This window comes from Pongo pygmaeus, chromosome 5 (genome assembly GCF_028885625.2).
Source record: "Pongo pygmaeus isolate AG05252 chromosome 5, NHGRI_mPonPyg2-v2.0_pri, whole genome shotgun sequence".
Taxonomy (NCBI): domain Eukaryota; kingdom Metazoa; phylum Chordata; class Mammalia; order Primates; family Hominidae; genus Pongo; species Pongo pygmaeus.
Genome location: NC_072378.2, coordinates 149,305,802 through 149,319,165, shown reverse-complemented (window position 1 = coordinate 149,319,165; position 13,364 = coordinate 149,305,802). Strand labels below are relative to the sequence as shown.

General features: G+C 40.7%; 1 protein-coding gene across 1 annotated transcript in view; it reads right to left on the bottom strand.

The window, feature by feature from the left end:
* UST (uronyl 2-sulfotransferase) overlaps positions 1-13,364 on the bottom strand; it is a 326,326-nt gene that overhangs the window by 179,886 nt on the left and 133,076 nt on the right. The window contains exon 2 of the mRNA XM_054492129.2: positions 13,133-13,176. Within this exon, the coding sequence (XP_054348104.1) occupies positions 13,133-13,176 (44 nt within the window). The remainder of the gene's footprint in view (positions 1-13,132; positions 13,177-13,364) is intronic.

Sequence of the window (13,364 nt, the reverse complement as noted above, 5' to 3'; positions counted from 1 at the left end):
TGCGGGGAGATTTACACAACTGGAGGAGTTCAAGGATAAATTGGGGATCATAGAAAAGTATGTAAATAAATTTACAAAACAAGACAATTATTTGTTATAAAGGAAATGAAAAGATAAGCAGGAAAGGAGACATAATCATAATGGCTCAGCTGTCACTCCTGTCTAGCTAGTTGCAACAATAAAATCACTGGGCATTGATTTAGCCCCAATAACATACACCTGGACAAGAAGGATGATGACACAGAAGGGTGCTGGGGGTTGGGGGGCGGGTCAGCTGCAGTGAAAGAGCTAAATCCTTCTCTTGCACAGACAATGCCTAAAGCTGAGAGAAATCCGGAAGCAGCAACATAACAGGTTAACCAGGGATATGAAGTTAGTACTAAAGAACCAGATAAAAGAGCAGAAAGTGATGTGCAGGGCGCCATCGGGGGCCACTGTTTTTCAACGAGGACTTTGGTGCTGTAAACTCTGTGTGTTATGTGCATGCACAACTTTGATTAAACATACAAAGACTGATGAAATATTTGCAACAAATGTGACAGGAGGCTTGAATATTATTAATATACTATAAAGACTAGACGGGTGAAAATGGTTCATTTTAGTTGCCCTTGCGTGGTGGCATTGTGGGTAATTATTTTTTCCTGCTAGTCTATAATTTTCTGTACTTTCCAAATTAAAACACAATAGGAGCATGCATAATTTTTAAAACAAAGAAATGATCATACAATCTAATAAAAAATAAACAAGAAAAGAACTAGGTAGGCCGGGCGCGGTGGCTCACGCCTGTAATCCCAGCACGTTGGGAGGCCGAGGTGGGCGGATCACGAGGTCAGGAGATCGAGACCATCCTGGCTAACACGGTGAAACCCCGTCTCTACTAAAAATACAAAAAATTAGCCGGGCATAGTGGCGGGCGCCTGTAGTCCCAGCTACTCAGGAGGCTGAGGCAGGAGAATGGCGTGAACCTGGGAAGCAGAGCTTGCAGTGAGCCAAGATCGCGCCACTGCACTCCAGCCTGGGCGACAGAGCAAGACTCCGTCTCAAAAAACAAACAAAAAACAAAAAAAGAATTAGGTAGCTAGCTATATTGGGAGCTGCTAAGATGATTAAGTTACTACAACTTTGAGAGCCCTGAGGCAACTGCCACTCTGCCAAGGAATGGTGGCATGGGTTTTCTTAATTTGCTAAAGCAGTTTCTTGATTAAAATATGCTTTCCAACAACAATGTGCCATTTTAAAATTTCATCCTTCATTTAAAGCCCTTCATTTTTGTTATAGACAGCCCAGCCCCAACAACCAGTTAAGCTCATGATTTTGTAACTGATGCTGGTTTGGATAAGGCTTGGTGAACATCTTATCAATGATAACTGGCCCCTGGGGATTGGGGTGGGGAAGATACTAAAAGAACAATTACATAAACTACATATTTTTAAACGTGTGGCTTCACAGAATTTTTTAATTAAAAAATGAAAGATGTGCTTAATAGCACTAAACATTTGTGGAGGAAGAAATGAATTCGTTATGTTCTTCTTGGACAAGAGTAGACACATTACATGCTCATAAAATTGATAAATTTAGAAGGACTGTGTCTGAACTTGGACATGGATCTCCACTGAAAGTTGAAATCTCAGACAGCAGCCAGCTGGGCCAAACACTTCCACATAAATGGTTTAAGAAATGTGATGAGCGTGAAGTAAGAGTGAAGTGGGAATACAGGCGACTTCGGGATTAAAAAACAATAACCCTATTATGTAAGGTTGATTTGTTTTCCTTTTGCAGATTCTTTTACCTTCTAAGCTATTAATTACCCATCTCCAACAGAATACCAAAGCATAAAGTTCTTTATAGCATACAGTAGTCTCAGAAGCTCTTATAATTATTTAAAAATAAAATGTTCACATCATTAATTTTCCTATCGCTTGCAATGATCAAAAAAATGAGAGGGTGGAAGGGACTCTTTCAAGGTCATGTTCATCAGAGTGAAACTGATTCCTAACTCCCAGCCTCGTTCTGTCTTGCTAGGTCTCTCTTTCTCTAAACCTGATATATTTATCATGAATCATTAAACACAAATCTATTACCCAGTGCAATTGATTCTTCCATAAAATGAGAAGCAGCTTCACGTTTGTACTTTTGTAGGATTTTTTTTTTTTTTAAAAAGGGCCTTTGGTAAAGTCAGGTTTGAACACAGAGAACAATATATTCTTAAGAAAAAACAAAATGGCAGGGGATTGTGAAAGGCCTTGCTTAGTGTCCTGAATTAGCCCAAAGGCATCAAAGCGGGGATACCTACAAGACCTCAATGTTCTTATAAGGTAAGAGATTCATATCTGGTCTGCCAACTGGCATGTAATTACTTTTAAAAATCCAAAGAAGCCAGTTGCAGTGGCTCATGCCTATAATCCCAACACTTTGGGAGGCTGAGGCAGAAGGATCACTTGAAGCCAGGGGTTCAAGGCCAGCCTGGGCAACAGAGTGAGACCCCATCTCTACCAAAAAAAAAGTTAGCTGGGCATGGTGGCACACACCTGTAATCCTAGCTACTTGGGAGGCTGAGGCAGGAAGATAGCTTAAGCCCAGGAGGTCAAGGCTACAGTGAGCTATGATTGTGCCACTGTACTCCAGCCTGTGTGACAGGGCAAGACTGTGTCTCTAAAAATAAAAAATAAAAAATAAAAAGATAAGGCTGGGCCTGGTGGCTCACGCCTGTAATCCCAGCACTTTGGGAGGCCAGGACGGGCAGGTCACTTGAGGTCAGGAGTTTGAGACCAGCCTGGCCAACATGGTGAAACCCCATCTCTACTGAAAATATAAAAATTAGCTGGGCATGATAGTGCACGCCTGTAATCCCAGCTACTCGGGAGGCTGAGGCACAAGAATTGCCTGAACCCAGGAGGTGGAGGTTGCAGTGAGCCGAGATCATACCACTATACTCCAGCCTGGACGACAGTATGAGACTCAGTCTCAAATTTAAAAAAAAATTAAAAAAATAAAATAAAAGTAAAAATCCAATGAACATAGGGTGTGGGGTGGGGTGGGGGATTGGGAACTAGGCTTGCTCTAAGTTATAGCAAACCGAGTTACCAGAATCTACATCAAGGAAACAGCTATAGAACCAAGGACCCATTGCTGGGTGCTTACCATGTGTCAGGCATCTTGCTAAGTGCATTCCAGTGATCTCATTTCAGCCTCACAATCCTAAGAGGTGGGCATTACTGTCCTTTTTTAGAAATAGAAAATTGAAGCTCAAAGAGGTGAAGTTCTTATTTTAGAGTACCTAGGGTAACTAGTGACGTAGCTAGGATTTCAACTGAGATCTGATTCTAAAACCGATGCTTCTCAGCCTCCTCCCAGGCACCAAGAATGAACAGAAAGGTCAGAAGGAAGCATGCAGCAAATTAACACAGTCACATGTTTTCAGCCTAAGGGGTGGGTGAGTGCATTGGACATATTGGATATATATTTTATTAGTCTCATTCATTTTTTTGTGTTTGGAATAGTTCATAATTAAAAATAATTGAAAAGTTAAAAATAAAGAGGTTTCATCATTTCAGCCTTAGACAAAAATAAGAAAGTATTATAAACTTCTTGAGAATGCCAGTTCTTTGTTTTTCAAAGAAAATCAGACAATGTAGGTTTTTACCACATCGGATGTTCTTTACAGAACAATGAAAAGGAGCATGGAACCAGGGGCACCCTCTTAGCAGCAGCAATGGCTTCAGGAGCTGTGGCCACATGGAAGCATGCTAGGCAGGGCAGCCCCGCACACAACACAATTTTGTGCTAGAGATTTATTTGCTTCTTGCAGGTCCTCACAGAGAAAAGGAAAACCAGGTGGATGGGCATGTCTATATCCTGAAAAACAGGCTTTGAGGTTTTGGGAGACAGAAACAAGCAATTTGTTTTTCTCTGAAATCTACTCTTGCAAGTAAAAGTGATGCTAACCAAAGGAGACTGTGTATACACACAAAATCCAGCAATCCTGCCCTCCGGGAAATGCAGACTTTTGGATCCAGAAATCTTCTCCAAGGTCACCAATGCTTAATTTAACCAAGCCAACTGAAGATCATTGTACTCCCAATACCTTCTGTAAGTAATTTACCTACTATGATCATAATATATTTGGGTTTTCATCTTTAAGCTCAAAGCAAGGAATAGACATCATGGTTTCTTTACTACAGAACATGGAACCTCTTTCTGCTAATGTGTCTCCAAATCTAAAGAAGTTATTAAAAGAAAAAAAAAATGTAATCTTTCTTAGGAACTTGTGGTAGTTTTGCTTATTAGTCCATTTTCACACTGCTGATTAAGACATACCCAAGACTGGGCAATTTACAAAAGAAAGAGGTTTGATGGACTCAGTTCCACATGGCTAAGGAGGCCTCACAATCATGGCTGAAGGTGAAAGGCACATCTCACATGGCAGCAGACAAAAGAAGAGAGTGAGAATCAATGAAAGCGGTTTCCCCTCATAAAACCATCAGATCTTGTGAGACGTATTCACTACCACAATAACAGTATGGAGGAAACCACCCCCATGATTATCCCCCACCGGCTCCCTCCCATAACACTTGGGAATTATGGGAGCTACAATTCAAGATGAGATTTGGGTGGGGACACAGCCAAACCATATCATATTGTTAGCCTAATGGTTAGTTAGGCTGAGAAGTCTCCTGTAGAAATAGGGGCACATTGTTTGAAAGACAGCAGACTTCCTTACTGTTTTTCTTTGCTGCTCTCATGTCCCTCTGTTGTGTGGCAACAGGACCTCTCTCTTTGGTAACTTTGTCTTAAATGAATTGTCACTGAGATCTTTTTCAGAGAAAAATATGATGTAATATAATATGTTTTTTGTGTACAAGATAACACAATTTGAACAGCAGGAATGAATTTTAAATAGAAGAAATTGGAGAGAATGTTGGGGCTAATAACACAGCTAAAAGCATGAGAATGATGAGGAAAAGTGAAGAAAGAAGGTTGGGGGAAAAACCTGAATGGTATGGAAGGCTGGAAAAAAAACTTAAAAATGCACTGAAATGCCAGGCGCGGTGGCTCATGCCTGTAATCCCAGCAGTTTGGGAGGCCAAGGTGGGTGTACCACAAGGTCAAGAGATCGAGACCATCCTGGCCAACACGGTGAAATCCCCTCTCTACTAAAAATACAAAAATTAGCCGGGCATGATGGCACACACCTGTAGTCCCAGCTACTCGGGAGGCTGAGGCAGGAGAATTGCTTGAATCCGGGAGGCGGAGGTTGCAGTGAGCCAAGATCGTGCCACTACACTCCAGCCTGGCGATAAAGCGAGACTCCATCTCAAAAAAAAAAAAAAAAAAGCACTGAAATTATCCTGATACGCTTCTAAAAACGGTTTCAATGTTTCTTAAATCAAACCAAATAATGCCTAAAAGGCATAATACTTAATTGTATCCTAGTAACTGAAGATATTAAACTCAATCTATTTGCATTGCTACCTGGGGCTGCTGTAACACAGTCCCACAAACTTGGTGGCTTAAAACAACAGAAATTTACCGTCACAGTTCAGGAGGTCAGAAATCTGAAATCAAGGTGTCTATAGGGCTGGCTCCTGCCTGGGGGTTTGGAGGGGGAAACTGCTCCATGCTTCTCTCCTGGTTGGTGGCTGCCAGCCATCCTTGGTGTACCTTGGTCTGTGGCAACATAACAGCATAATCCCAATCTGCCTCCATTGTCCCTACAGTATTCTCCTGTGGGTCTCTATCTCTGTGTCCAAATTTCCCTCTTCTTATACAGACATCAATCATTGTCTTTAGGGTCCACTCTACTCCAGTATGACTTCATCTTCATCTGCAAAGAGCCTAATTACAAACAGGACCCTACTCACAGATTCTGGGGTTAGGATTCAATGTATCTTTTGGGAAAACATAATTCAATCCATGACACCATTCAAAACTGGATTTGTGACTGATCATTCCTTTCCTACTACACAATTATGTAGACATGGACTCCACTGCCAAGGCTATCATCTTTTCTCTCTTTCCCGTTAAAGCCAAGCTCCTCAAAGCAGTTCATATCTCAATTTCCCACCTACCACTCTTAAAACTCCAGCAGTGAGGCCCATCCTTTCTCATCCTTTCCATCCTAGACATTTTTTTTGAAGAGACAGAGTCTCACTCTGTCACCCAGGCTGGAGTATGGTGGTGCAGTCATAGCTCACTGTAACCTCCAACTCTCTGGGCTCAAGCGATCCTCCCACCTCAGCCTCCAAAAGTGCTGGGATTAGAGGCATAAGCCACCATGCCTGTCCACATACCAGGTTATCTGACCTAGTTAGTTCCTCCTATTCAAACTTCAGGACTTGCACCTGGAAAAAAGGTCAAGTTGAGCTTCCTGCGTTCTCCTTGTGTTGAGTGTGCATCCTCATCATAGCATCCAGCAGCCCACTTAGCATACTTACTGTATGAATCTGTTTGCCAGCCTGTCCTTTGACTGGACTAAATTCCTCGAGGGCATAGACTGTGTGTTCTGTGGCCTGACAGCCTCAGCACCCAGCACAGAGCCCAAGACAAACTTGATGCATAGTAAACACTTGGATGAATGCATGTCATTTAGACTTAAGAATCTATCAGTCACAGAACCATGTGCTCTCTGTCTTTGATTCCATCAAACCTTATGACACAACCAGATTATAGGCTGTTAGATGACAGAGATCATCTTCTATTCTTTAAATGTCTTCCTGATCCCTTAGACTAAGTAGGCATTAAACAATTAATACTAAAGGGAAATTAACTTCTGGGGGTGTGGGTAGGAAGGACTCAACTTTATTGAGCAACGGTTCACTGCCAGACACTGCAAAGCACTATACAAATATTATCTCAGTTCATATTACTACTTCTCATTCATTTGGAGATTGCTGGATCAGCATAATAATTGTAAGCCTTCTTCTAATGAACCCATTTTACAATGGAATTTTGAATACTAATACTTTATATGCAAAAATATTTTATATATAAAAATGTTTTGTATATAAGTGTAGATATCAGTAATATATCTTAACCCTCAATATACTATTAGCATCCACTGGACCCACTTTTAGTTTTTTAGATTTTATAAATTTCAAGCAGTTCTAGCTATTTGTATGGATTAATATTTTATAACTTTATTCTTTCTTAAAGATGTTCCAAAGAAAAAGAGAAAATACTTTTTTTGAAAAAAAGAAAGAGAATAAAACTCATTCTGCCTTGCAACTACCATATGGGTCCAGCAGACCATTTAAGAAAATCTCAGATCCATTACGGCATCTTTGTAATTTTATTATTCCTATATCTTGAAACATTTTGCTATTTTATCATCTCAGGAACAATTACCCACCAGTTATATATCAATTATTCCCAAATAAGGTTTAAGAAGACTAAAGTAATAGAAAATATAAGAACAAGGGAATGGATTAGAACACTGCCATTCAGTAGAATGTTCCTTGATGATGAAAATGTTCTATTTTTCTTGTGCAAGACAGTAACCACTAGCTGCATATAGCTACAGAGAATTCGAAATGTGGCTAGTGCAATGGAGAAACTGAATTTTTATTTTTTTATTTTTAATTAATTTAGATTTAAATAGCTAGCTACCTGAGGCTAATAGCTACCATATTAAACAGCGTGGGCCTAGGGGAATGATTCATTAGTGAAATAAATTGTCACTATTGCATCATCCTCCATCTTTCTTATTGTGTTACCCAAAGTATTACATCATCTTTTTGGAGGATATAAAAGGAGACTAGAGATCACCTTTGTAGTTTGTTTTAATTTCATTGACTAGAGTGGAGAATTTCAAATTTTTCATTCTTGCCTATAATGACAAAAAGAAGATAACTGACAGAAAGAGAGATTTCACAAACAACAGAAACATCAGAGATGAATGCAAGCCATCACACGACGGCACTGAAGACTCTAATGATGATGATGAAATTGATCATGGAAACGAAACCTCAGACTACGACTCTTCAGATGATGACATCATAGATTAATTCTCCTAAACTCTCTAAATATATTGAATGAACAATATATTTCTAAGGACAAAAAGAAAACATGCTATTCTTATACAGTCAGTCGTTCAAGAGGAAGGATTCCCTCAAATAATATTTTGTGAAAAGAACCTGGGCCATCCTGTTTTGCTAAATGAATGTAGGATGGTATTCTTTCACCTTTTCAAGTTTGTATACCAAAATTTACTTTATATACAGTTTGAAAATGTTCAGGTGCTGAAGGTAAGTATACAAAGGTTACTGGAAGAAAACGGATAAAGTAGATGTGAAAAAGTTCACTGCATTGATTTTAAAAAATTAAGTGTCCTTTGAACCCAAATGGTAAACGGTGATGACTATTTTTTTCTGGTATACTGAAGGTTAAAATCTGTGTATTATACTAATCAATGTACCAGATTGCTTATTTAAAAGTGCAAAAATTTAGAAATAAGGTAGAAAATTATTGTATTTCTACTTATATTAGTAATTTTGAAATGGTTAAAAACATGAGCACTGGAGCTATACACACAGCCCTGGGCTGGAATCCCAAGTCCAATGCTTACTTAGTGTGTGACCTTTGGCAAGTTAGCCTGTCCCTCTAAAATCCAGCTCCCTTATCTGTAAAGTAAGGATTAAAAAATTACTTCCTCTCTTATATCATTTATAGAGATTAAGTTTTGCATGCAAAGTGCTTAGCATAGTGTGTGGCACACAGGAAAAAACAGATATGGATAGTGATTTTATTATCTTTGAGGCGGTTAGAACAGCTCTTCTTATCTATGGGGTTTGGGAAGTTAATGTATATGAAATGATAGCCACATCCTATTTGTTACCAACAGAACTTATCAGTGCTGCTGCCCGCTGCTTGCACCAGGTACCCACGTCCCAGGTGAAGTGAAGCCAAGGAGGGGAAATGTCAGCTTCTCGGGTCTGTGGATACTACACATGATGCTGCAGAGGCCAAGGCACTGAAGCTTTAAACCCAACTTTAATCTTCTCTCACACCAGAAAATTTCTTTTTCTGATTTTTAGATTGAGCAGGTGTTACTTTAATGAACTCAAATTATGCATAAAAGTATAAGGAACTGGGTAGAAACTTCCCAAAACCTCACCACTTGGAGAAAACACTATTTCCCTTTCCAGGCTTGTCTCTGTAGACATACATACAAACACATGCATGCAATTTCACAAAAAGAGCTATCATGCTTTTGTTTTTGTACTTAAAATAATCTTTCTGTTTCATTCGCTAGAAATCTCCATGGTGATTCTTAGTCAGTGCTCTAACCTTAAACCACTGTATTCTGTGTACACACAAAGTAGTAGTAAAATGTGGCAACCAAAAGAAAATATTAACATCGACCTTTAAATAGCGGCTTAGCTCAAAAATCGAGGTGAGCTGTGAGGTTCAAGTGGATTTTAAAAACAAGTGAAAATCAGAGGCCTTTGTTTTTTCTTATGAAAATATTGGAGAGAATGAGGACGGGGGCCCAGTATGTGTTGTGTGGCACACCCCATTCCCTAAATGGCTATTACTTGTGGAATGTGCAACTTGTGAAATTGAACATTTAATAAAATGAGAACTCGCCTGTAACCTCAGTATATTTTCAGGGTTTAAAAATCTTATTTTATCTAGATCTCAACTCTTTCAGTCTTGGCATCAAAAAGTTATTTTTGAGCACTAAACAAATATGAAAAAGATGGGTCTGGACTGAGTCTTGCTTTTCCCTGCCAGGGTAAGGGTTCATTCCAGAGGCCAGGCATGTGTGAGTCCTCATCGTCTGCATGCCACCCTGTCCCTGGATAAGCCACTGGTCTACAGACCTAAACCACTGAGGCCCCACCCCAGGGGACACTTAAGGGACCTTTATCCGTAGTCTGACCTCATCACTTCTGAGATTCATTTCCACCCTGCCAGAAGCAATAAGAACGGATGAGAAGATGTTCACATGCCAGTAATATTTTTACCCATTTTTATATTCTTCTTCTTATGGCTACTGCTTAGAAAATCAAGAGTGTTTTGCTACTCCAATCCCAGATAATGAAAATACAGTTACAGTGAAAGATTCTGTATTAGGTAAACTTCTGCTGATTTAAAGAGATTATGCTCCCAATTTTCAAACTTAGTAAAGAGTTTATAAAACTGGATTTACTCTAAAGGGGTCTGAATAATCTGCTATAACCTGATCATTTTTGCATATTACAAGCAGCTTTAGTTAGGGGTTGGGGGAGATATGGGGGAGGTGAAGACCAGACTGTAGGGGCAGGGGGAAGAGGCACAGCTAGGGAAGACCCTATAGGAGAAGGGGAAGTGAAGCCAGAAAACACCGAATCTAGGCACTGACAGTCCCAGCAAAGAGGCAGCCAGGACAGACAACCCAGCCACAGCAAGACCAGCAGGAAGACCAAAGTGTTGACTCAGGCTGGCCACCAAGCAAAAAGGTCAAAAAGGCAAGTTCATAAAAAAAGAGTTTGGGTCTTCAGACCAGGTAAAACCCTGTTTATCAAGCCAGGAACAACAAGCCATTGAGGAAAACAGCTGATGGGTCCCATTGACAGAGCCACCTAATCCCACTCCCTAATATCATGACAGGGCAGGGGGCTGTGGAGGGCTTCACCTGGCCCCTCCCTACTTGGGAGAAAAAGGAAGTCACTGCTGAGGACACCTACCAGGACCTTCGGTACCATTCTTTTCCCCCTCTATTGTCCCTACTAGGCAGGTGATTGACCCCTCTAAACATGTTTTCTCTACAAGAAAACTTATGATGGTGAGTCATCATTACATTAATAAATAAACTTTAGATAATAGCCATAGCACTCTCTCTAGGCTATTAACAGTGAAAACACCACAGAAAATGTCTAAGGAAATGGTTCTCTTTACATTCACGGCCTTTAGAACAGTGGCTCTCAAATGTGAACTCCAGACTCACAGCATCACGTGGGAGCTTGTGAGAAATGCACATGCTCAGCTCCCACCCCAGACCCACTGAATCAGACGCTCTGGGGCCTGGGCCCAGCAATCTGTGTTTTAATAAGCCTCCAGGTACTTTTGATGCAAGCTAAAGTTTGAGAATACTGGCTCAGTGAAAGAACCCGGGATGGAAGCCAGAAGACCTAATTCAGATTCCAGCTCTGGATTCCATGGTCTAATTCAGTGAAATTTAATGAATAGTCATGATGTGCCTCTGTGCATTGAGGCTAATGCAAGAATGTGAGGATACGGAGACGAGTTAGACACGGTCCTTATCCCCAGAGAGAACATAATCCTCTATATTCCTTTGCTCCTCTAGAATAGAGGCTATTTTTCTTGTTGTTGTTCTTGTTTTGTTTCGTATTTGTATTTCTACTGCCTGCAGCATCACAGGCATTCAATAAACAGGTGGTGGATCAAGCGGTAGAACCATTTGATGACTGTGATAAATACTGCTGTACCACTCATCAATAATTTTAATGTTACTGCAGTACAGTTAACAGCAGCCACCCTTGATTTAAAGTTTATCGCATGTCAGTGTCAAGTGCTCATCATACATCAGCTCATTCAATCATTTTAGGCATCCTGTGCTGTAAGCAGTATTTTTAGTCCCACCCTGCACATGAGAAACTGAGGCTCAAAATATTAAGTAATTCATCCAGTGTCACACAGCTAGAAAGTGACAGCGTCAGTGTTGAATCCAGAAATATCTTCTTCCAAAGTTCATGCTCATGAATGTGGGGGTGGTCTAAACAGACTTTGGGGCTGATTTGTTTGGATCTGTGTCCCCACCCAAATCTCATGTCTAATTGTCATCCCCAGTGTTGGAGGGGCCTGGTGGGAGGTCACTGGATCATGAGGGTGGATTTTCAGGGTTTAGCACCATCCCCCTTGGTGCTGTCATGGCGACAGTGAGTTCCTGTGAGATCTGGTTGTTTAAAAGTGTGTGGCACCTCCCTCCATCCCTCTTGTTCCTGCTCTGGCCATGTAAGATGCGCCTGCTTCCTCTCTGCCTTCCACCATGATTGAAAGTTTCCTGAAGCCTCCCCAGAAGCTGAGTAGATGCCTATATCATGCTTCCTATACAGCCTGCGGAACTGTGAGCCAATTAAACCTCTTTTCTTTTTTAAATTACCCAGTCTCGGGTATTTCTTTATAGCAATGCAGGAATGGACTAATACAGGAGTAATTTTCCCCAAAGCCTCTAAGGTTGGGGGTTCATTATCTTCTCACTGTGTATTTACAACTGCATTTTGTAGGCATCACCTTAAGTGGTCAAAGACTAAGAAAACCACCAAGTATGGGGAGAGCTAGAGTGCTTGTATCTACACTTTAGGATTTCACAGCCCAGAAAGAACATTCTTGAAGGGACAGATAGAGGGTTGCCAACTTCTTATTTTGCCAAGCACAACCCCTTCCCAAGTACTGATCAACAATCCCCATCATTTCCTAGAAGGAAAAAAAATGATGTCAAAAAAGTCCAAGGGACATACGGTTATAATAAAGGGTAATTGATTGTACTGCATGTATTTTCTTATATACAATGATCAATTTGTTCTAGTTTGCTCACTTTTCAGTAGATGAGCATTCGGTTTTCATTGAGCTCAAGAAAGTAAACAGTGTTAGGGAAACTATACTAAAGGATTATTCTGCCCCTTAAGTCAGACAAAACTGCTTACAGGAAAAACAAAAGTGGACTCACAGGCCAGGCCAGGGCAGCCTTGAGGGGGTATTGGCAGGAACTCAAGTGGAGTATCCCAACCCAGTTAGGCTGGAGAGAACAGGACAGATGTGAGTCTAGCCCCAAAGCCCGAAGGCATGGGGAGGCCGGGTGTGGCTATCACACTGTGGGCCAGCATCGATGCCAAGGCAAATGAAAATGAGGTGCAAACAGGAGAAGCTGCCAGAGGTCTGAAGTCAGTCTCAGGCTCCAATGCCTGGGCAGCAACAGCCACTGATTCAACAATGGCTCCTTCTCCCTGTCATCTGGGCTATCATCATGCTTTTCTGCTTCCTCCTTGTTAGAAGTCAAACATCAATTTCACATATGTCGTCTACTGTTTCTTGTGAATGATCCATGTCCAGGAGAGATCTGTTCCGCTTGTTGGAGGCTGTAAGTATGATAAAAGAAAAAGGGGACTTATATCACAAGCAAAGATCTTACCTTACTAGGAGGTGGTCCATGGTCATCCAAGTAAGTGGAATTTCCTAGAAAATAAAGGAAAAAGTTGATGAATCCGTTTTTTAAACCCCAAATGAATTTAGTGCAAAGTTATTGAAAATAAGCATTCTAGTGATACAGTATTTCTACTCAGACAACAGTACCAAAGAAAAATGGGCAATTAATCACCGGTTTGAATGGATTTTGCTGATATTACCATGTTTGATTAATAGTT